This window comes from Phlebotomus papatasi, chromosome 2, assembly GCF_024763615.1.
Source record: "Phlebotomus papatasi isolate M1 chromosome 2, Ppap_2.1, whole genome shotgun sequence".
Classification (NCBI taxonomy): Eukaryota; Metazoa; Arthropoda; class Insecta; order Diptera; family Psychodidae; genus Phlebotomus; species Phlebotomus papatasi.
This window is the reverse complement of record NC_077223.1, coordinates 1,076,895-1,099,395: the sequence shown is the minus strand read 5'-3', so window position 1 is coordinate 1,099,395 and position 22,501 is coordinate 1,076,895. Positions and strand designations below refer to the sequence as shown.

Sequence of the window (22,501 nt, the reverse complement as noted above, 5' to 3'; positions counted from 1 at the left end):
AATTTTTTACCTCTACGAACGCTAAAGGGTTAACATTTTCAAATTTTAACGACTTTTTGTCATTCACCAAAGAGACGCTTTGGAAATATTGGCGCTGTTTTGTTTATCCGTTGCTAAGCGCGTTTCCCAGCTGTTCCGTTCCGGACAAAGCAAACTTCTCCCGGAAACCTCTGAAGTTCCCGCTGATTCTGCCCAAAATCCCCAGTGTAGGAGATTTTTAGTGTGCGGATCATCTCTCAAGTTCCCATGAACCATGTCAACGCAATTGTTGCTGAAGAAATGGGCGAGACAGCGCGAAATGCAGGAGCAGAAGATTGAGAAATCCCTGGCAGCAAAGCAATTCTTCGACAAGAACCGCAATTTGACGTCTCATTTTGAGTCCTGGACCACTCCTCAGTTCTACCAGCAGAGCAGTGAACAGATTGAGCGCAGTAAGGCGTCTAGAAGGAAGGAGGAGGAGCTGGAGGGACGCCGGCAGAAGCTCCGGGAGATGCGTCAGAGGGAAGAACAGGAGTGGCAGAGGGAAATTCAGGAAGCCCGGAAACCAAGGAATCGGGTGTCGACTAAATGTTTGAGTGACATCAACGATCGTTTGGGAGATGAGAAGCGAAAGAGTGAATTGGAAAGTCAGCTGTACAGTCGCTGGAGATTTGATTCCACCCGTGACAAGATCATTCATGACAGCCGGAGTGCACATGAGGCTCTGGCCAAACTGAGCTGGTTGGACAGGCAAGTGGAGCAGAATATGGAAAGGGAGAAGCGCGAGAAGGAAGTTGCTGAAAGGGAGCGGAGAATGCAGGAGGAGACAGAACGGCAGGAGAGGCTTCTGCAAGAGAATCGCCAGGTTTTAGACTCCCAGATGCGGGAACTGCGGACAATGCAAGAATCTCACATTGACGTGATGCGGAGACGTGAATCTGAGAGTCATGTCCTGAAGCTGGAAGAGGAACAGCTGCGTCAGCAGGGACAGAAAATTGAAAATCTCTTCGAGAAGTGGCGAGATCGTGTGGAGAATCGCACAAAAGCCTCACCACGTCCCATGCACAATCTCCGACGCATCAAGATGATCATAGAGACACGAATCTCCAGCGTCCGGGAAGGAATTCAATACGATCTGGACTTTATAGAGAATCTCCTGGCCATTGTGCCAAAAGAGGACAGCCTAAAGCCACTTCTAGCTAAATTCCGGAAGCATCTCGAGGAGACTGCCAGTGAGAGTGAACGTGTGAGGAATCTCTATGATTCAGAAGCAAAATCCTTCCTGCTCAACCGGGAACTGATCTGGAGCACAATGGCAGAGACCAGGGAGCGTCTAATTCGACATACCGTCACTGAACTTTGCAATCGCCTGAGCCTGGAGATGGAGAAAACAAAATCGCGCCAGCAGGAACTCAGTGACATCAAAGCTACTCACTTGAGAGCCTTGGAGCACACAAATGATCTGCTCAAGGAGCTGACCAGGGAGCAAAGTGCAAAAAATCCCCCAAGAATTGATCTCCAGAGTGAAACATCATCCATCTCTGCAACAGAAGACATTCCGGAAAGTCAACGGAAGAAGCATTCTGATGAATGTGATTCCATTGTCAATCAACTGAGCAGCCAAAGAATCACTCCCAGCCCAAGGGATGACCTGCAGACTGGAGGAGTTCCACGTTACGGCAGGAAGAAGATCGCATGGACATAGATATTTTCGGGAATTTTCAATAATTTCAATTCACAAAAAAAAATTGAACCGTCCGGAAATGTCATGATTTTAATAAAATGATTTTATAAAAAAAATGGTATAATCGTTTGAATGATGGTGCTATTCCAATGAAAAATGAAAATTTTTTAGAACTTTACTGTTCTCAAGTGCCTCTGCATTATCGACTTTTTTTTGTGTTGGTTCCTGTCACGACTGGACACGACAATGACTCGAGAAAACAGTCAAGGCAGGAACCAACACTAAGAAAAGTCGATAATGCAGGAGCACTTGAGAACAGTCGTACTAAATTAAAATGTTCAGGAGAAAGTTTTCCCCCAGGGGCATGACATTTCCTATGTTTCCATCAGTGTAAGAATGATTATTATTTATTCAGTAACCCAGCCCTCCCCAAAATACATATTAGGCACTTTTTTTCATATCGTGCCGTAGTGTAAGAATGAATTACCAAAAAATATAAATATAAAATAAAAGCCAACTTAATAATGAATAGGCAACCGAAAACTACAAATTGGCAACCTACAGTTTTGGAGATATCTTGTGAAATGTGTACGAAAACAGGGAAAAATTTACACTAAAACCAGTCGCATTTTTCAGAGCTAATGTCACACCCCTGTTTTCCCCTTTTTATAAATCAGGAAAGATAATAATAATAATAATAATGCTGGCACAACGGCACAACATTCCATGAAGGAGCAAAGCCTTCCCGCAAGGGGATTTCTAGGCATGCATTATTATTTTTTCTTGTAAAGGATAAATCAGGAAAGATACTTTTTATTAATTTCTAATAAATATAGGTTATGAATGAAAAATTGAGAACAGTTTCCAGCGCCACTCACGACAGAAAGCAGATCCCTCGCGTGGAGAAAAAGGTCAGTGTCAGAGAATTTCTAGAAATTTGATTTTCATGGAAATAAAGACAAAAGCTAAGATGGAAAACATAAGTTTTTTTTTTCAATACCCGAAGTGAAGAAAAATTCTCGGTGTGCTCGATGCAGAGGATTTCTGCCACTTGCTATTCACTTTGGGTACCGATAAGTGCGATCATGGAAACTTATCATCGCAATCTGCCACTCATGGTTCACCCGTTGGCCATTACCCGGTCCCGATGCTTTGCGTTTTCTTCTTTTTTTTTATAAAGCCTGTTATCAATATCAAAGGGAATCTGCGGGGTCTACGGCTCTGAGACAACTAATTTGATCTTTAGTAGTAGATCCAAAGAATTAATTTCGTTTTGCAATTTAATCTGTATTGATAAAGTTGTTTTATCGGCCTTTGCCGTATGATAGATATATACCACAAATATGAGGAAACAGAGTTTTATTTCCATTTGATTTTTTTTTAATAATTCACCAATTTACAACCGATTTGAATCGATTAATAAATTGAGCAAAAGTTCTTCCAAAATTACCTAAAAATATATATTACCGTTCAAACATTAAAACCAGTGATAAGCTTAGATCAGCTTATAGGGGTGCGATTCCTTCATTGCAAATTTGGATTGTGGCAAACCCGAACGATATTTATACATAAATAATGCAAATTTCGTTTAATAATTCTTAAAATATATGTAGCGTGTTATAGTTATTGTTATTAATAAGGAAAACTGGATGAGAAATTCATAAGTGTCTGAAAATCTTTAAAGTCGATTATCTCGGAAACTATGAGAGATAGAGGCCTCAAACTTTACATCCATTTAGAGCCTCCTTTAGGCTTGATATGTGCAAAATTTCACATGAAAATGAAAAAAATTGGATGAGCAATGTATTAAAGTGTTTGAAAAGCTTTAAAGTCGATTATCTCGGAAACTATGGGAGATAGAGGCCTCAAGTTTAGATCCGTTTAGAGGAATCACACCTAATACACGCTTCGTAAGTTTAAATACACCTGGTTTGGACCGGGAAAACGCTGTAATATCCAGTTCTATTGATTGCAATACTTTCATATATAAACCTTAGAACAGTTTTAAACAAAATTTGAAAAAATACATGGTCTAAAAAAATTATAATTTGAGGATCTGTCAAAAATGAGCTTTTTGGAAAAAAAATTATTTAATTTCAAAAGTAGACCTACATAATAAAACTGATCTAATCTTTTAATAATAAGCTAATCACTATGAGTAAATATTATAATATTATTATGAGTCAGAAAAACTGAAAATTATGCCGAGGGAATATTTTTGGTATAAATAAATTGTTGTCGATATCCCATGTTATCTGTTTAGAAAGGGATTTGTTCTTTAAATATTAAAATTTCCAGCCCAAATCATACTTTTTCAAATATTTTTTTTTGATTATTTTTCAAGTTACTTATTATTTGTCCAGGTAGGGTTTTGATCATTGACGTAAAATTTTCATTTGACGTTTGTTCGGTTTCAAACGGTTCTTGCTCACCCCTAATTTAGGTGAAACCGGGAACTCAAGCCTCTCTGATTGCTTATGAGTTGCCCCCTGGGATCAATTTAAAACACTTACGAAGTATTTTAGAAATACTACTTTATATAAAATGCATTATGCGTTCATTTGGTAGCATTTGAGATCATATGGGAACACTTGGAATCAATTTGGAACTTATGAAACTCTTTTAAGCATTTTGAAAATATTTAGAAATCTCTGGGAACACTTCGAAGCATTTGAGAACACGAAATTTCTTTGGAATATGAAAGGCATGAGAATGCTTGAGAATATTTGAGAACACTTAGGAATACTTTCAAACTCATGGGAATAATTGGGAACATTTAGGAACACATAGAAATACTTGGAAACAGTGGAAGAACGCTTCGTAGCAAGATCATTTTAGGAACTCTTAAAACGCGGGGAGCTTTTGGAAACAAACGAGAACTATGCTTGTATTTCTACCTCTCCATTGTAAATAAGTCTTGCACTAACATTGCCTCCTCTTAATTTTTGGGAATTCCAATTGTATTAATGCAATTTAGTCATAAGTTGCGTTAAAGAATTTTAATGAGGCATTTTTTGAGATGAACTTGCAATAATTTTTAGAGTAATTTAATATCTCACGCATGCGTTCACATTTTAGCCAAGTGGACCAATTTCTTGTAAGATATCACCTAAATTTTTTCTTAAAAAAATTCAGAGAGTTAATCTTCAGTATATATTTCCATCAACTCAAGGAGCATTCAATCAAATTTACTTTCTTCATGAATTTTTTTTAAATTTTTCTTGCCATTTCGGTTAATTTCTTCTTTTCATCATAACCGAAACTTTTGCTTTCAAATATCGTTTTCCTCAAATTAAAATACCATTCTATCTTCCACTTCAATGTTGAAGGGAAAAAAATAGTTTTTTTTTTCTTGTACTTCCATTTGTACAATTCTTTTGAAATGAATAAATTCGCTGTTGTGACGCGAGTGTGGGAATTATGTCAAATAATCTGTCCATTTATTGCGACGAAAAATTAATAGTCGCTTTTTTTCTTCGCTAAATATCGCGCGAATTATTAGAAAATTTTAGATTGATAAAATTGTTTTATTTTATTTTATGGACCATTGTGACTTCTTGTTATATTGAAAAGGCAAATACGTATTGGCGAGGGTTTCCAAAGAATTTGTTGAAATATAAGGGGCTTATAACTGCTTAGGAAGGTGAACTTTCAGATGGGTTTACAATTTTAAAATTTGTCCAATGCTAAAATCGATTTTTTAATTACTAATTTAAAACCATGTATATTTATTATTAAAAAAAATCATGAAATTTCGGAAGAAAACACTTTTTTAGAACACAATATAAATTTAGTACAAAAGTGTACTAAATGCACCAATTTGCTGTCAAATAGAAAAAAGTGACAAAAAGTTTTTAGAACGTATCAGAACAAGAATCGGTCGGAATCTGAATTTAATACTAAATGAAGTACTAAATGAGTTCTAATGAAGGATAATCATAAAAATTAATGTTGATATTAGAAACGAAACGAAATTGAAAAACTTGCTCAAGTTAAACTAAAACTATTGTGAACAATAATAATTTTTCGAAAATTTTAATATTTAGTACAAATTTGAACTATAGATCCATATCTATATAGAAAATTTAATATTCACTCAAAAGCCTTTTTTCTTCTAATTTTTATTTAATTTCATAAACTATAAAATCAAATACTTATTTTGGACTGAAGACTGAATAGATCTAAAATAAAATATAAATAACATTAATTTAACTTTCTTTTTAGCTACACTTTACTGTTATTTAGTTTAAAAAAAAATAACATACCTTTGTCGATCTTCTGATTATGTATCTCAAGTTCTAATCTCATTCAGAAAATAGTTATTGTTTTATCGAGTATAAAGTATGTTCTGGCTTACGAAGAGACTAATTATAGAAATTTAGAAATGTGCAATTATTTTCATAATAATTCTAAAATTATTTTCAAAATTATTTTTTTCTTAAAATAAATTTAGATAAAAAAAATAATGTAGCATTTAGTCTAATATGTCTTCTAAAAAATTTAATTTGGTTTAACAAACTGAAACTTTTTCGTATCACGACAACGCTAGGCTCCGAAATCTGAAACATATATTACTCTCTTCAAATGTTAGTTTCATAAGATTTTTTCTCAATGTTATTGATTAATCCAAAATCCAAAAGGCCGAAAACCTAAATTTCGAAAAAGCCAAAATCCTGAAGCTAAAATCTCGGAGAGATAATACCCGAATGGGTCGAAAACCAAAAGTCAAAGTCCCTCATGGATCAAAATCCCGAAAACCAAAATCCCGAATAGCCAATATTCCAAAAAGTCAAAATCCCGAAAAGTCAAAAATCCGAAAAGCCAAAGTCCCGAATAGCCAAAATTCCGAAAAGTCAAAATCCCGAAATGCCAAAATTCCTAAATGCCAAAATTCCGAAAGGGTCAAATTCAAATGGTCAAAAATGGGTCGAAATATCGAAAGTCAAAGTCGCGCATGGATCAAAATCCCGAAAGCCAAAATCCCAAATAGACAAAATTCCGTAAAACCCAAATTCAGAATGGGTCGAAATCTCGTAGAGCCAAAATTCCGAATAGGTCAAAATCCCAAAAGCTAAAATCCCGAATGAGTCAAAATTTCAAAAAAGGTAAAATCCTGAATAGCCAAAACCCCAAATTGAACGAAATCTCTGAAAATAAAAGTACGAAAACTACAATTCCGAAAATCCAAAATCGCGAAACCAAAAACCTTAATTCTTAAAAGTGTCATAGCCAGTCCCATGATTGCATCCTCGCTTGCTGGAGGTAAAGGGAAAATTTCTGTGTTTTTAGAAATTATTCTATAATTATTCTATTTTAATATTTGGACCATTCGGAATTTTGGCTTTAGGAAATTCGGCTTTTCAGGATTTTGGTATTCGGGATTTTACTTTCGGAATTTTGTCACGCTTGCTGGATGCAAAGATAATCTTCTGTGTCTTGTGTAATTGTTCTAAACATTTTCCTCCGCATAATTTTATCCCTTTCAGGATTTTGAACACTCGGACTTTCAGGATTTTGGCCTTTTCGGGATTTTGGTTTTCGGGATCTTGGCTTTCAGGATTTGAGCTTTCGGGATTTTGGCTGCCACCGATCCAGAGATACTCATTATATTCCTCACATCCTGGGAAAATTGTTCCGTATTAGTGAAGGACTCAATAAACATTTTTCTCTATTCTTTGTATATCGTCTTCAAACACGACAATGACTTTGAATGAGCCCCTTTAACGCTTTCTCAAGCTTAAGGATTTCTCAAGTTAAAATGTTCTAGAAAGCGTTTTTTTCAGTGGATTTAGGAAAATTTGGTTTCAATGGAAAGGTCTTGGAATCCGTAGTTTGAATGAGATTGAAACGTTTTAGGGTAAGTGTGCCAAATTTCGGCATAGTTGCATGCAAGCGTCAAAGTTTCAAGTTTGAAATGTAATATTTTAAATTCAAATTGATTTTTTTTTATTCTTTCTTCTTCAAGAGTGTTGCTTGGAACCTTGTAAAGAGTTTACCGTCTTTATTTACTCTATAATCATTCTTAATACATTTTAAAATAAATAAAAATATAGACATAGCTTTGGTGCCCTATTTCGGCCACCTTCATTCCCATAGTTCCTTGCCCTTCAGGAATTCTTCCAATATCTTTTTCACGTCATCTCGTTTGTCGAAGCTACATTTTTTGTTATTCTTTTGCATTGTATAATCTCTAGAGTATGTAAAAACTAAAAATTGAAGGAAATTCGAGGAACAAAAAAGGTGGACGAAATTGCAAGCTGGCCGAAATTTGACACACTTACCCTAAATCGGTTCAAAATCGCAAAGCATACTGATAATAAGCTTATTCATTTAAATTTAAACTATTAATCCAAAAGTGATTTTCAGTGTACATATTTGAGTTCGAGCATACAGTAAAGTATCGTCGTTTACTTAACCCTTATTGCCTGTTCTAATTTGATGACTTTATTTCTCCCTAATCTTAAAGTGACCAAAGTGACCTTCTTGCGGTGTCCACAATGAATATCAAATTGTCTCTAATGCAAAAACTTAAAAGCCCCTAGACTTCATTGTTGCTGCTGAAGAAGAAAAATAGAAAATTATGCATATGGGTATAGGAACTTAAATATTTATTTCCCACACTTTGCCTTTTCATTTTCCTCAACAATGCCCTGCACAGAGCCGCAATGGAAAATGAATTATTTTCTGGAATATTTTTATGATTTTCTTTACAAAATCATCTCTGTTTTTTCTGTCTTTTTCACACCGTATCCACCTTTTTCACTTCTCATTCGCGATCTCTGGCTGATTTTTTTCCACCATCCATTTGAGATCAGTTTCCAGTGGAATCTCTTGCAAAAAGGTTGTTTTTTTTTTCAATTTAAAGTTGAGATTAAAGTGATTTTTTTTCGAGTGTTTTTGTGCCAGGAAATTGCAATTGAGGATGGCAAGAGTGATTAGGAGGGAATAATGTGCTTTGTGAAGAGCTTTTAGCTCAAAAGTTTAATGGAATAAGGGATTAAAAATCATTTAGTAGACAGTCATGAAGCCATTTAAGAGAATTCTCATAAAATTAGTGGAATTGGTGAGATGAAAGTGGTTCCTATTTTTAAGAAAAATATTTTTAAAAAGGACCTTTTGCCAAATTTTTACAGGGTTCTTGCATAGCGTGTGTGATAACGAAAGCTCTCACCGATCAAGAGGCCAAGCGTGTCTTTTTGCTAAATCAGAAATTATCGAGGTTAATATTTTTTATATTTTTGAATGTTTTTCTTTTAATATTGTAATGTTAATTTGTCACTGGAGCGCGCAAAAGTGTGATTTTAATTCGCTGAAAAATGTTAATTCACTGTCGCAATTTAACACCTTCCAGAGAATGGAGTTTACTGCACAATATCACATGGTCATCGGCAGGAAATGCATTTGCCAACGTTACATTTGGCGGATACACCCTCGTAACAGCCCTTATGGTACTCTCCAGGTAAATAATCTTTCAAAGTTATTAGTTCCATTTAAGGGATTTCCTCTTGTAAAATAATTCAATCGCAAAATTAGCCTTGATGATGTCTTCCGATTATCATTCAGAAGAATTGCAATTTGTCGTTTTCTGTTCGCACAAGCAGTAAAAATTCTAATGCGAACAAATAAACATTTTTAGGCGCGTACTTCTGTGGCTTTTTTCACGGTTCACTGACGTGGTTTTGTGACACAATTTCATGAATGATTGAATGACAATGATCATCACAAAGAGTCCATCTGTTGATGCCATTGACTATATTGGATGCTTCCCTTTGTTCCGCACCTCAATTGACTCTCAAATTGATTAATTAGCAGCTCTTGATACTGATCATACGATCTACCTTTGCTAAACAAATTGTTGGTTGGATCAGCAATCATTATATCTGCATTTGATTTGTATCTGCATTTACTGCAAACGACTGTGTAACGATGCATCATTTGGTAGAATTAGAGGAATTGAAATACTCACATTTTACCAGGATTGCAGATTTAGTTAACGAGTTACGAAAACTGCTAATCCAAGCGACGAGACGTAAAGTCGTTACGTAGTTCAATCAGCCGATAAAATATGAAACATACAAAAAATTATTTTTATAAAATATCCACGAGGTTAAGAAAGAATTAAACCGATCATTAACCCTTTAAGGACGATTGGAACACCAGTGTCCCATAAAGAAAATAATTTTTCCTGACTACCTAAAGTTATTTTTTCTTATGTCTATACATAATTGTAAAGTAGAAGATTGTAGAAATCTAGAATATTTTTTGCAAGTCTCTAGCTATTTGCTATGTAGTAAATATTTAAGCTCAAAAATGGCGAATTTTTAAATTCTTAAATTCATAATTGATTTTATTTATTTTTTATACTTCCATTTTTTTTTAAGAAAAACCCTTTTGACAATAAAAACTACAATACTATACGTAATATTGTTCATTAAAGCGAAAAATATTATTCATTCGTATTGTCAGAAAAATTACTTAAATTTTTGGGCTATTTTTGTCCCTATCGTTCATAAAAGCACAAATTTCACCGAATCAGACTCTGTTGGAGTTTCCAAGGTTAGATGTAAGACTTATCATTGATTATGTTTCTCAGTTTAATTTTTATTGTTGATATTCAGTCCGTAAAAAGTGTCTCGTCGTTAAAGGATTAAAGGATGTTTCAATTAAAATATTTTACTGAATCCAGTTTTTGAAAGTTTGATCCCTTGCTCTAATTTGTTTCTCAAATATTCTGCATATATCTGTTCTATTTTTTCACATTCTTCTTCTTCTCTTTAACATCACAACAAATTCAATTTAGTTTAATTCATTTTTGAGTGCTAATAGCACCGGCGCACCTTTTAGATTAGGAACACGTCATAAAGTAAAAAATCTCATCTCTCTCTTTCTTAAAAGCTTTGCATATGTCTGTCCTACTCTTTCTCACTCTTCTTCTTCTTTTGAACATCAAACCAAATTGAATTTAGTTCAATCCAATTTGAAACCGAAAGAGTCGGTTAGATCTATATACAAATAGTTTCAGAAAGTAAGGGATGCAAATTTTGATTTAATGAAACGTTCCTGATCCAAAAGATGTATCTAAAAAGCATATGAAGAGAAAACAAATGAAAAACCTGTGGAAAGCTCATGACAACACCATATTTAGTGCAATTCCATGCTGATTCAAATTACTTTGAGGCCATATCGTATTGAATTGTATTGGATTCTTAAACTGTCCCACTTGTACAAAAAAATTTCAGAGCGCTCAAAGGGAAATTCGGTATAGAATTTCACTTTTATCTAACCTCATTTTTAATGTTTTTCGGTGATAAAGCAATACCAAATAAAATATTTTTTTGACTTTTTCAGTTTCCTTCAAAGAATGAAGAACCGAGAAGATTGAAAAGAAAAGAATAAGGATAAGACCTTAACTTTTCTCCAAATATTACAAAAAAAAAACAAGATAATTCTGAAGATAAACTATTTAGGTGATGAAATAGTCGAAAAGAGTTGTTTTTTTTATTATTGGCATTATAATTTAGTTCATTTATTATACTGAATTACTTGAAAATTAAATAACAAATCCATTTAGAACTATAATGTTTAAAATAATATTTCTAGCGTCCCAAACCTCACAAGGATTGTAAATAATGTAATTGGATCTTAGCATTTGTAAAGACATGAGATTAGATTTGGATTTTGGTACAATTTAATTTCAATCTAAAGCGGTCTTAAGACTAGAGACTTAGCCCAGTTCCCAAAGATCTCATAATGGCAAGCAATTTCATTGTTTTTTGGGAGCCTAATGGGTGATTTATTTTTAAGAATCCAATCCTAAGTTAAATTTTCTAAAAAATCGTGATTGATAAGAAATTAGAGCAGTTATGCCATTTGGCTAAGCTTTAAGTTTTCCATCGTTTCCATCGCATTGTCCTATAGATTAGTCTCGACGCACAGCGATGGCCGCATAGAGAAGTGGGTTATAAAAGAGATGAAACAAATGTATTCTATTTTATTCTATTATTCATCAAATTGATCAAATTTCTATAGTGAATATTTTAAAACAAATTTATAGAACTTTAAGCAGCAGAAGTATTTCAGCTCCTTTGATGATGTATCTCTCAAGAGAACAAACAAAAGTGTCCATCAACCAATAAAAGTGCAATTTTGCGAGAAAATACCTGAAATTCTGTTGATTGCTTTGTCTCCTCCCTGTCTTAAGAGTTTATGCTTCTCAAGAGAATTAATGCAAAAAAGTGTGTTGCATAATTTTTTACAACAATAAGAAAAAGATAGATAAACAATAAGTTGTTCCCGCGCTTTTGACTCACCGAAAGAAGAAAAAAATAGCGGGAGAGGGAAAAGAAAGAGTTAATGGCCTTGTGCGTTATGACAAAATGACGTGGAAATTGCAATTTTTCCCACATGAATTTCATTGTAGACTTAATAGAAAATTTAGCCTTAAATTCGTTTAAAATAGTCGAATGTCTGATATGAAATTCCATAGCAGATCAATAGTTCTCAAACAGGTGGGAAAGGTATAAAAGAAAAAGGAAAATTGTCTTTTATAGTGTTTATAGTGCTTTATAGCTTTGATAGAAACATATAGAAAATTTAATTTTGGCGTCACTAATTATGGGTAAATAAATTTCGAATAGTTAGTTGTATGCCAGTAAGGACGAATTAGGAATTCCGGATTTCGAACATCTCGAAATTTCGGACAAATCAATTCGGACAACTCTCTTAAAATTCAATGAACAATCAGTTAAATGTACTCTACAATTGCATAATTACCAAATAATTATTAGAGTCTCAAAGCTCGAGATTCTAAATTCAATGGTGAGAAGGGCCAATTCCCGAGAAGATATAGTAGGGTGGTGTCACCACTTCTCGCCACCTATAGTTAAATCGAAGAAAAATCATATAATATGAGTAATAAAAGGATATCAGGAAGAAAAACCAACGCTGAATACATTTTTTAATAATATTGTCCAAAATAAGTGAGTTTGGGCATTTTCAAGTAGGTAGGTGGCGAGAAGTGGTTATTTTTAAATTTTTAATAAAAATATATTTTTTTTAAGTAATCCACCGTTAATCTGAGGGACTATTATAGTAAGGCCATGTAACTCCGACGATTGCAAAACTCGGATGCCGCGACCGATTTAACTCCGATACATCCACTTAAAATATAATTTATATTTTTATTTCTGTAATTAATTACTGAAGTATCATATTATAACTATTCTACTTTAAGAAAAACCAAAAATTATATTTTTATCGGTTTAATAAGTGGGTAAAAGAAATATTTTTTAAGCTCGGGTCAGCTGGGTTGTGTACTAAAAATTTAATTTCTGAGAAAATTTTGCTGTTGACAGCTCGTCGCTGGAAAAAGTTTAGTGTTTTTTCTATATAATAAAGCATTATTTGCAATCAAAATTATTAATAAAAGTTAGTGTAGTTATTGATCTACAAGGTGAGTAAGAGTTTATTGATAATATATTAATAATTCATACAGAAATAAGTGATTTTTGTGAATGTTTACATTTCGATGCATGTCGGATGCGGTGAAAGTCAATGTTTTGGTTCAGAATTTGCATTGTTCAGGACTCTTTTTCTGTTTCAGATGCCAAAGGGAACAAAAGAAAAGACCTATAAGGACAAGCCCGACTCTAAGGAAGGTATTAGGAATGCCTTGCAGTGTGTACGAGATGGTTCTACCATAGCATATGCATCCAAAACATTTAATGTCCCAAGAACAACACTGCACAACAAATTGACCGGCAAATACCCAGAGGAGTGCCCCAATGGCAGGCCAACAATTCTTTCAAAAGAACAGGAAAAAGAACTTGTCAAATGGATCCTGGGATGTGCGGATGGCTGGCATCCCATCGGGAAGGAACAAGTTCTGGACAGCGTTAAACTCATCTGTGAGGTCTACAAAATTCCAAACCATTTTACAGCTGGAAGACCCGGAGACGTTTAGTTCAGGAATTTTCTTAAGCGTCATCCAGAGCTCAGCATGCGCAAGCCAAAATCCTTCTCATTGGAAAGAGCTACTGTTACTGCTGAAGACCTCACGGAATGGTTTCAGAATTGTCTTAAATATTTCACAGAACACAACCTTCTGAGCATTTCACCAGACCGTGTTTTTAATTGCGACGAAAGTGCCTTCTTTTTGACACCGGAAGATGGAAATGTCCTGTCCAGGAGAGGTTCACGTGTAGTTCCATCTCTTAAAAATTCAGGACCGAAGCAATGTATCACAGTACTCCTCAGGGTGTCAGCTACTGGCGAACTTGCTCCTCCAATGGCTGTTCATAAAACTGACATTACTCCAAAAATTGCCATTCACAACGCAGAAGGATGGAAAATGGGAACGTCACCACAGAGTGGCTGGATGGATGGGCCACTTTTCTATGCTGGTCTTTATTTCCCGAAAATTGTTTTCCAACATTCAGAGGAGTCCATTATCAATAACCAGCACGATCAGGCCACCGACAATAATCCTTCAAATGATCCAGTCATCCCTGGAAACCAACTCTCTGCAACTTCTGAGACTCAACCGATCTTCGACACACTAAAACAATGCTATTTCTGGCCAGGAGAAATTCCAAAACGTCGTCAGAAGAAGAGGGTCAAAGCCAGCAATGTCAAACACCAGTATATTGTATCTTCCGAGGAAATTATCGCGGAACAGGAGGAAAAATTGAGGCAGGATTTACAAAAAAAGAAAGAAATTGCTGAACGGAAGTTGACCAGAGAGAGGAACAAAAATATAAGGGCAGAAGAAAAGGAGATAAAACTAAAGGAGAAACACATGGTAAAGGAAAAGGCTCAAATGCCAATTGAAGCTGAAAAGAAAAAACGTGGAAGGAAGTCAGCCAAGAAAACCGAGGAAAAATCAAAGAATTGAGTGCAATCTTAAAATAAATAAAAATATATATAATTAAATAATAAATTAATGAAATGAATTGATGGAATAAAACTCTAAAAAATGTTTTTGAAATAATATCTTCTCATTTTTATGCATTAAACTTTTCCTTAAAATGAGCATCCGAGTTTGATCGAATTCAACGGAGTTACATAAAAGCGTCGCAGTAACATTCTTGCGCATATATTAATATTATCGTAATTTTATTAATTTTCATCAATATTATTGCTAAAATTCTATTTCTATTATGATTCTAAATTAAACAAAGAATAATTCTATTGATTTGGAATGGCGAAAAAAATATTTCATCAGTCCAAAAACAAGCATTAAAGTCGCACTCAATGAAAAGTATCCGGATTACCTCTCTTTACTATAGTTTGATATATCTATAGACAAAATATCTAAAGTAACTTTGTGTCAAATTTAAGTTACTTTATAATAAGGGTTTAAAAATTATAATTAAATTAATATCAGTTTTTCCTAAAAGTGGCGATAAGTGGTTACTCCACCCTAGAGCTAATAAGTTTACTTTAAATAATTACTAAATAATTCGTCTTTGTCTTTACCATACCTAATAAGACTTCAATCTTGTTCTGGTTATCACTTAATATCTATTAATTCCGTCTGTCTCTATTTAATAAACATATTGCAAAGAAAAGAAATATGTTCTTAGATTCAATAGATAACATAATTTTACACCATTTTTACAGCTTACTCGAGAAAATAACCAAAATTGTATAGTCGTCATCGTCACGCGTGTTTCGCCATTAAAGTCACAAAACGAAAAGACAAAATGCCGGAAGGGCCTAAATTACAATGCCAGAAAATATTAATATTCATCAAATTTTCCATTAGATGGCGTTCTGTCCACAACAGTAAGATAGGGTAATTTGGAATCATGTCCAATTTGGAACTTATTGAGTTTTCCTAACTGTTTTAGATTACAAAAGGAAAAAAAAACAACGAAAAAGTACTCTCGAACCGAAAGTCTTGTACTTTTTCGTGGCTTTCTTTTTCTCTTTGATCATGTGAAACAGTGAGAAAACTTAAAATTTCAAAATATACATGATTTCGAATTACCTCACCTCACCCTAGACACATTTACGATTTAAGCCAAGAGACGACTTAGTGGAAAATGATGGAAATGTGGTTTACCCATTATTTCTAAATAATTACGCTAAGCGTCTCTCGGCTAATTCTTAAGTCTGTCAAGCCCATTATTGAGTTACCCGGGTTTCGCGAAACTTTGAGTTTCAAACAAATTGCAACCGTTAGTCAGCCATATTGAATAACCCGAAAACAATGCATTTTTACTTGCTAAAATACAAGAAAAAGTGATTTTTAGGTTAATTATGAAGATTATTCATATTTTCATTCACAGAATCATCGATCCGCGCAGCAATCCCACAATTATCGAGAAGATTTTCCTGACAATGGGCATGTTTATGTTCTTCGTGATGGGCGGACTTGTATTTGCTGCCATTGACCAAGTGCCTTCAGCACTCCACGACAATGCCATCATCTTGGGCTGCCTGTCCTTCCTCGTGGCCTTCCTTTTCATCATCGATCTCTCAGATCCACTGGCACGTCATCGTTCAGGAGCCACCCAAACGGACGCTGCTGCCTTCAATACGGTCGAAAGTGGCCAGAGTCAGAGTGTAGCCATTCAGGCGGACGACATTAAGCGCCCCCATGTAGACACAGTTGAGACTAAAACACTGCCAAGTGCCCAAGAAGCGGTCTTTGCGCGTGTCCTATCGCCGGAAAAGAGTCGCGCCACAAAGATCAAAACTTCCACAAAATCCCCCTATATGGTGGATCAGATGGCATCATCGGACATTGGAAACGATGATACACTCACGTACAAACGCTACGGCGACTTCAATCACGCCTTCACGGACGAACGCTTCACCAGTAATTCATACATGCGGGGTTCCGTGATCGACAGGGGTAACTTTATCCTTCGGGTACCACCATCAACAGTGTCCACATTCTGCCCGCCACACATGCGCGAGAAAAATCGTGGCACGGAGGAGATGCAAGCTCCTATAACTCCTGGATATGTTGTCCATGCTGCCAAAATGTGGGACAAACGCGCCAAGACAACAAGACAGCCTCCCATTGGACCCAATACTGCTGTCTAAGCCCCCTCTGTACCTCTCCTCTCCCTGCCCATTTTGTATCTCACTGTATCTAATAAATTTAATCTTTTCTGACTAATTATAATTGCAGGATTTGTTTTATTTATGGGCAAAATGAAAATTTAAGAACAAATAATTTGTTTTATGGGCCATTTCCATTGAGAAATTTTTCAAGAAATTTGTTAGAAATTTTTCAACTCCATATGAAAAAAAGAGTGCTTTTATGAGAAAAAGTTCAATCTGGTTGAACTTTTTCTCATAAAAGCTTAAAAATAAAAATTCCCAGCAACGAAAGAGTTTGCGGTTCGAAAAGACGTGACGGTGGCGGCCTCCCAATTTATTCAGAGTCTGGTGGTCACCATAAAAACTATTATTAGTTCTGAGAGGTGGCCACCAAATTGCTGTGACGCTACTGAACTCACCACAAAAGTTCGCGGTTTGTACAGTGTACGGCGTTAGCTAACACGTTAGCTAATGCCTTATGGGAATTTTACATTGGGTGACCCTCAGAGTTAGCTAACTATGTTCGCGGTTTGTCACGTATTTGAACAGTCATGGCGGATTATTTATGACGCACGAGTGTTGTGCGCATAAAAAGTGCATTTACAGCGATTTTATTAGCATCTGCAGCTAGATTTTACAAGGAATTTATTAAGGTAAGTCTAAATAATATATTAAAGTAGTGAAAAATTGGTATCTTACAAAGTATTTTCAAGAAATAAAGTGAAATAAAATTGTCAAAAAAAACAGACGCTGGGGTGGCGTCGCCCCTGATTTTGGGGCTCCCAAAAAATATTTCTGTCCGGAACTATATTGAGAGGCTTCGAATTAATGTAATGATTGTAGTTTGAGTAAAAAATATAATAATTCATAAGAGTGAGAAGTGAAAAATGTTTGCAAATATTGTACCGCTTCCGGAAGAATCTTTTTGGGGCCCCAGAGTACAGTTTAGGGTAAATAAATGCCCCCTATATTTATATAAGTATATGTAGAGTTGAAAAAGCAATTACAAATGATTTTTCTTTGAATTAGAGGTTTTATTTTGTATCGTTTTACAGAAATAATCCAGCTGAGCAGGCCGGAACGGACTGGACAGCTTATGTGGTGCTCTCCAGCTGGGGAAAGATGTAGAAATTGTATTTCTTTTGTAAAAGAACTGTAAATAAATATAAATTAAACCAATTTTTGTAGTTTCAATAAAGACGTTGATTAGATTTCAAATTCAAAATGGCAGTTGAATTCAAAATTCCCCACCCTAAATTCACCACCTAAAATATTCACCTCGTGACAAACCGCGAACATAGTTAGCTAACTCTGAGGGTCACCCAATGTAAAATTCCCATAAGGCGTTAGCTAACATGTTAGCTAACGCCGTACACTGTACAAATCGCAAACTTTCGTTGCTGGGTTGTGAGAAGTTTCCCAGACTGTTCCTATGGAGAACAGCGCCATCCATTGAGTTTTCTTTTTGTACTTGCATGCCAATGAGTTGTCAGCTGAGCGAATTTCCGTAAAAAAACTTGTTTTCATTTCACAGAGAAGGTGTTTTTAGATAAAATTAAGGTAAATTTGGGTTCTTTGAAGGTGAAAGTGGTGCGTGCAGTGAGAAAATGTCCCTGTATTGGGGATACGGTATGCCCACAACCCGTATTTACGGTAAAGGCGGGCAAAGTGTTCGAAGTGCTTCAAAAATAGTGATATTGCTGTTTTGATTTGGTAATCGATTCAATTACCCCTCACTATCTCTTTCCCTGCTTCAATTTGCGTACCAAAGGATTAAAGATATCCTTTAGCAGTGATTTCATGAAGGTTTCGGTTGTTTTTATGCATTTTTACCCAGAAACTGAATCAAAACAAACAAATGTCAACGAGATGTTCGTATTCAAAACTGGGCTTTTTTGCGAGCTTTCACGTGAATTGGGAACTACAAAAATCTGAAAATTTTCTCAATGGAAATGGCCCATTACGCTTAAAATTCTAAAGATCAGTAGCGTACCTAAGGGGGTGAACCTCCAGGGGCGACGATGTTCCTTTTTTTTAGACAACTGAACCCTGACCCTTTTGTCTTGCCATGTTGAAGTAAAAAAGATTTTAATTAAATAGACTCCGAGTCTTTCTCTAGCGTGCCCCTCTAGTTCTTACAATGCCTTTTGTCCTTATAATCTACCAAAATTTGTGTTAATACTTTTAATTTCCTCAGACTTTCTAGGGCGCATCTCTATTTCTTAAAATGCGTTTTGTTTGTATAATTTTTAAAAATTTCGCGTTGAAATGTTGAAGTAAAAAGGGACATTGTAAATTCCTTCAAGTGCTTTTTTAGGGTGCCTAATCTCTTGCAGAGTTTTCTTGGCGCTCCTCTTGCTCCCAAAACGCATTTTGTCCTTATATTTTTTCAAGATTTTGAGTTAAAATAAAAAAACTTTAAAATATTAAATTAAAATTGTTCTGAAAATACGCACAGCTCTAGTATAAGATGGTTCATTTTGTGCAGAAAATGCGCACAGCTGTTGAACATAAAACGATTAAGATTAAGGAAACTGTTAAAAATGTAGATTCAATTTTATTTGAGCTATGCAGGGCTTATGCTCTATTTTAACCATTTTATTCTTGAGCTTTGCTCAGCTGTACCAGTTTTGACGAGCACCATCTGTTTTAAGAAGTCTAACCGCTGTGCATGTTTTCAGCACAATGTTAACCATTTCACGCTTAAGCTGTGCATGTTCATGTTCTAAAAACAATATTAATCAAAATACCATTCTTCAAAATTTTGATTTTTTTACTGTTGATCAACATTGAGAGCTTCCACTTTTGCGTTTAACTTTTATTAAAAATAATTAAAATTTCACTGCATTTTCAAAATTAAATGGAACCTATTAAACTCAAAATTAAAAGTTAAAGTACTCAATGATACTGATAAACAGTAAAAAAATTAAAATTTCTAAGAATGGGGTTTTGCAAAAAAAACTATTTTCACATTTTCTCAAAAAAGGGTTAAAAGACTATTATACGAAAAAAAACTTGAACATATAATCTAAAATCGAGTAAATATTTTTAAACAGAACAAAATTACCTTTCAAATCAAAAAAGAGCAGAAAAAAATCTTAATCTGTTCCCGAAATAGACCACTTTAAGATTTTCTCATTAAAACTCAAGTGAGAAATGAAGCACAAGACGCTATCTTTGATACCCTTTATCTGGGGCTAGGAATTTGCTTTTGGCAAAATGAAAAAAAAAATCATATGTACTGAATGGATACAAAGATGAATAACTTTAGACAATACGTAAAGGTTTTAAGTTGTTTTTGATAACGCTTCCACCCCCCCCGCCCCCGCTCGAACAATTTTTACTGTGGTAAGGGCGCCTTCGCGTACAACCGCACCCCCCGCATAAGTGTCTAGATACGCCACTGCTAAAGGTATAAGGTAAGACTGGGTAATTCAGAATCATGTCTATTTTGGAATTTTTATATTTTCTCACTGTTTCAGATGGCCAAAGAAAAACAGAAAACCACGAAGAAGTACAAGACTTTACATTCGAAAGTACTTCTTCGTTGTTATTTTTCCTTTTGCCCATCTAAAAAGTCATCAGGAATTCACAAAAATCCAATCCAGGATCGGTTCCAAATTACCGAATTATAAGGTTAAGATAAAATGAGAAAAATTATCATACTAGTTCCTAATCGTATCTTAAAATTTCAGTATTTGTCTACAATCTAAAAGATGTGAAAATTTTGACAGAAAAAAAGACAGTTTTCATCCTGGAGGTACGCCTCGATGGTAAGACGGCGATGGGTGCTCAGAAAATGGGTAAAAGAAAGAGATCATAATTGAATTATGTTCTAAGTTTTAAAGTTATGCAGAGGTCAAATTCAGGGATTCGGATGATTCTTTTTTTGGCTGAATAAGGACGTTATCACACTTGCACATTAAAATTTTAATGTGATTCACATTAATTGTCGCTTGTAAGCATCCAAATATGTTATTTGTGTCTTTGATTCACTTAATATTTGGGGTTTTTCTATTTATTGATAAAGAAGTGGACTCGGCCTGCAAAAATAAGTTTAAATTTACCTAAAGCATAAATATTTTTCCCATTAAAAAATTAAATAGAAAATCGCATTAATTTTTCGCATTAATGCTATAAATCAATTTATATCAAATTTAGCGGGTCAAGTCTACCTTTTTATCAACAAACAGATCAAATTTTTAATATAAAATGATTCAAACACACAAATTACACATTTGGACTCTCACCAGCGACAATTAATGTGAATCATATTAAAATTTTAATGTGCAAGTGTGATAACATAGTCAAATTCACAAATTAATTGGAAAATCGCAGTGGAGAAATGGAAATTTCAATAAGAACTTGACCCTGTCTGAGCCTTTTGAGAATGAAGGATTATGTCGAATCCTTGATTGAATCATTTTGAGCTTAGAAATAGGTTAGCATTATCAATTAATACACTCAGAGAAATCCGAAAAAGTTAAAATAACAGTCCGGATATTTTAATTTGACCCTGCATTATTTATCCGAAATAGGTGTAAATATTATGCTTTTTAGGTGTATTATGGGTTAAAGTTACCCTTTTTTATGTTAATTTTACATTTAAAAAGGCGTAAGATTAACATTAAAAAATGTTGATATATTTTTACACCTAAAGAGTGTTAAAGTTACGAGGAAAAATAGTTAATCGCACCCTCTTTTTTCAGTGTATTAATATTTTACAGAAAGAGTGAGCAAAAACCGTTTGAAACCGTTTGAATAAACATCAAAATAAGTTTTTTTCCGAGTCTCTTAAATTGATGAATTCGGAATGTCAAATGTGAGGAAATATTTCGTTCGCATTACATTAGTGACCTTCAGGCATTCCTTTTAACGGTTTTTTCAATATCAAATGTCAAAGCCCTTAAAATTAATAATTTTAAGGCCGTGTAGATGGATTTACGTCCAGCCTAAAATTCTAAAAAGATGAAGGAGAAAAAAAAGATATTTTCCTAGTAAGTCAGCTTAGGAGTATAATCAAAATGGTCATTTATTTTCAAATTTCTACAAAGAATAATTCCATTTTTTTTTATTGACAAAAAGTCATTTTATTGTTTTTTATTGGAGCTATTGGCACTTATTATACTCCTTGTCATAACACCTGTTAAAAACTCCTGGATCTTGCCATTTGTTTTCTGTGCAGCACGTTTTCACTGCAATTCCACAGCATGAATCTCTATCTACCCATCCACTTCCACATTGTTCCCCAGTTTTAATCCAATTGCAATGGTATTGAACATCAGTAATTTCGCACTGCTTCTTATGCTCTCTCTCAAAACACTTGTTAAAATTCTCCGAATCCTGGAAGTTGTTTTCTCTGCAACACGTTATAACTACATTACTACAGCATAATATGCCTTGTTCTTCTTCCCACATCGCACAATTTTGGAAGATATTAGTCGTGATGCACCAAAGCTCACCAGGCTGGGTATCACCCTGAGGATCACTAGCCACAAAAGAAAATATCAAATCGATTGCAATTACTCCCACAACAAACTTCATAGTCCTTATAGTTTCTCCTTATTTCAACTTTACGGGTATACTCCACATCCACAGTATAAAACTTTTAATAACGAACTGATAGCACTTTCTCCAAAATTTCTGCCTTTTATACCAAAAATTCTTAATTGTCAGCACACGAAAATTATTTTTAAAAAAATCGCCGTTTGATACGCACGTAAAATTGGTCTTTAATGCAAATTTTCGGCGATGGCAACCAACGAACTATTTTCACGTGTCTGT

General features: G+C 34.6%; 2 protein-coding genes across 2 annotated transcripts; both read left to right on the top strand.

The window, feature by feature from the left end:
• The first annotated feature begins 253 nt into the window (after nt 1-253).
• LOC129805002 (trichohyalin-like) lies at nt 254-1,684 on the top strand. Its single transcript, XM_055852802.1, has one exon. The coding sequence runs from the start codon at nt 254-256 to the stop codon at nt 1,682-1,684; it is 1,431 nt and encodes a 476-aa protein (XP_055708777.1).
• A 6,534-nt stretch (nt 1,685-8,218) lies between these two features.
• On the top strand, nt 8,219-16,812 carry LOC129802103 (uncharacterized). The gene is made up of 4 exons (XM_055847680.1): nt 8,219-8,726; nt 8,797-8,882; nt 9,015-9,122; nt 15,955-16,812. Exons 1-4 carry the CDS (start codon nt 8,685-8,687, stop codon nt 16,715-16,717), a joined length of 999 nt encoding a protein of 332 aa, XP_055703655.1. The 5' UTR covers nt 8,219-8,684; the 3' UTR covers nt 16,718-16,812.
• The last annotated feature ends 5,689 nt before the right edge of the window (nt 16,813-22,501 follow it).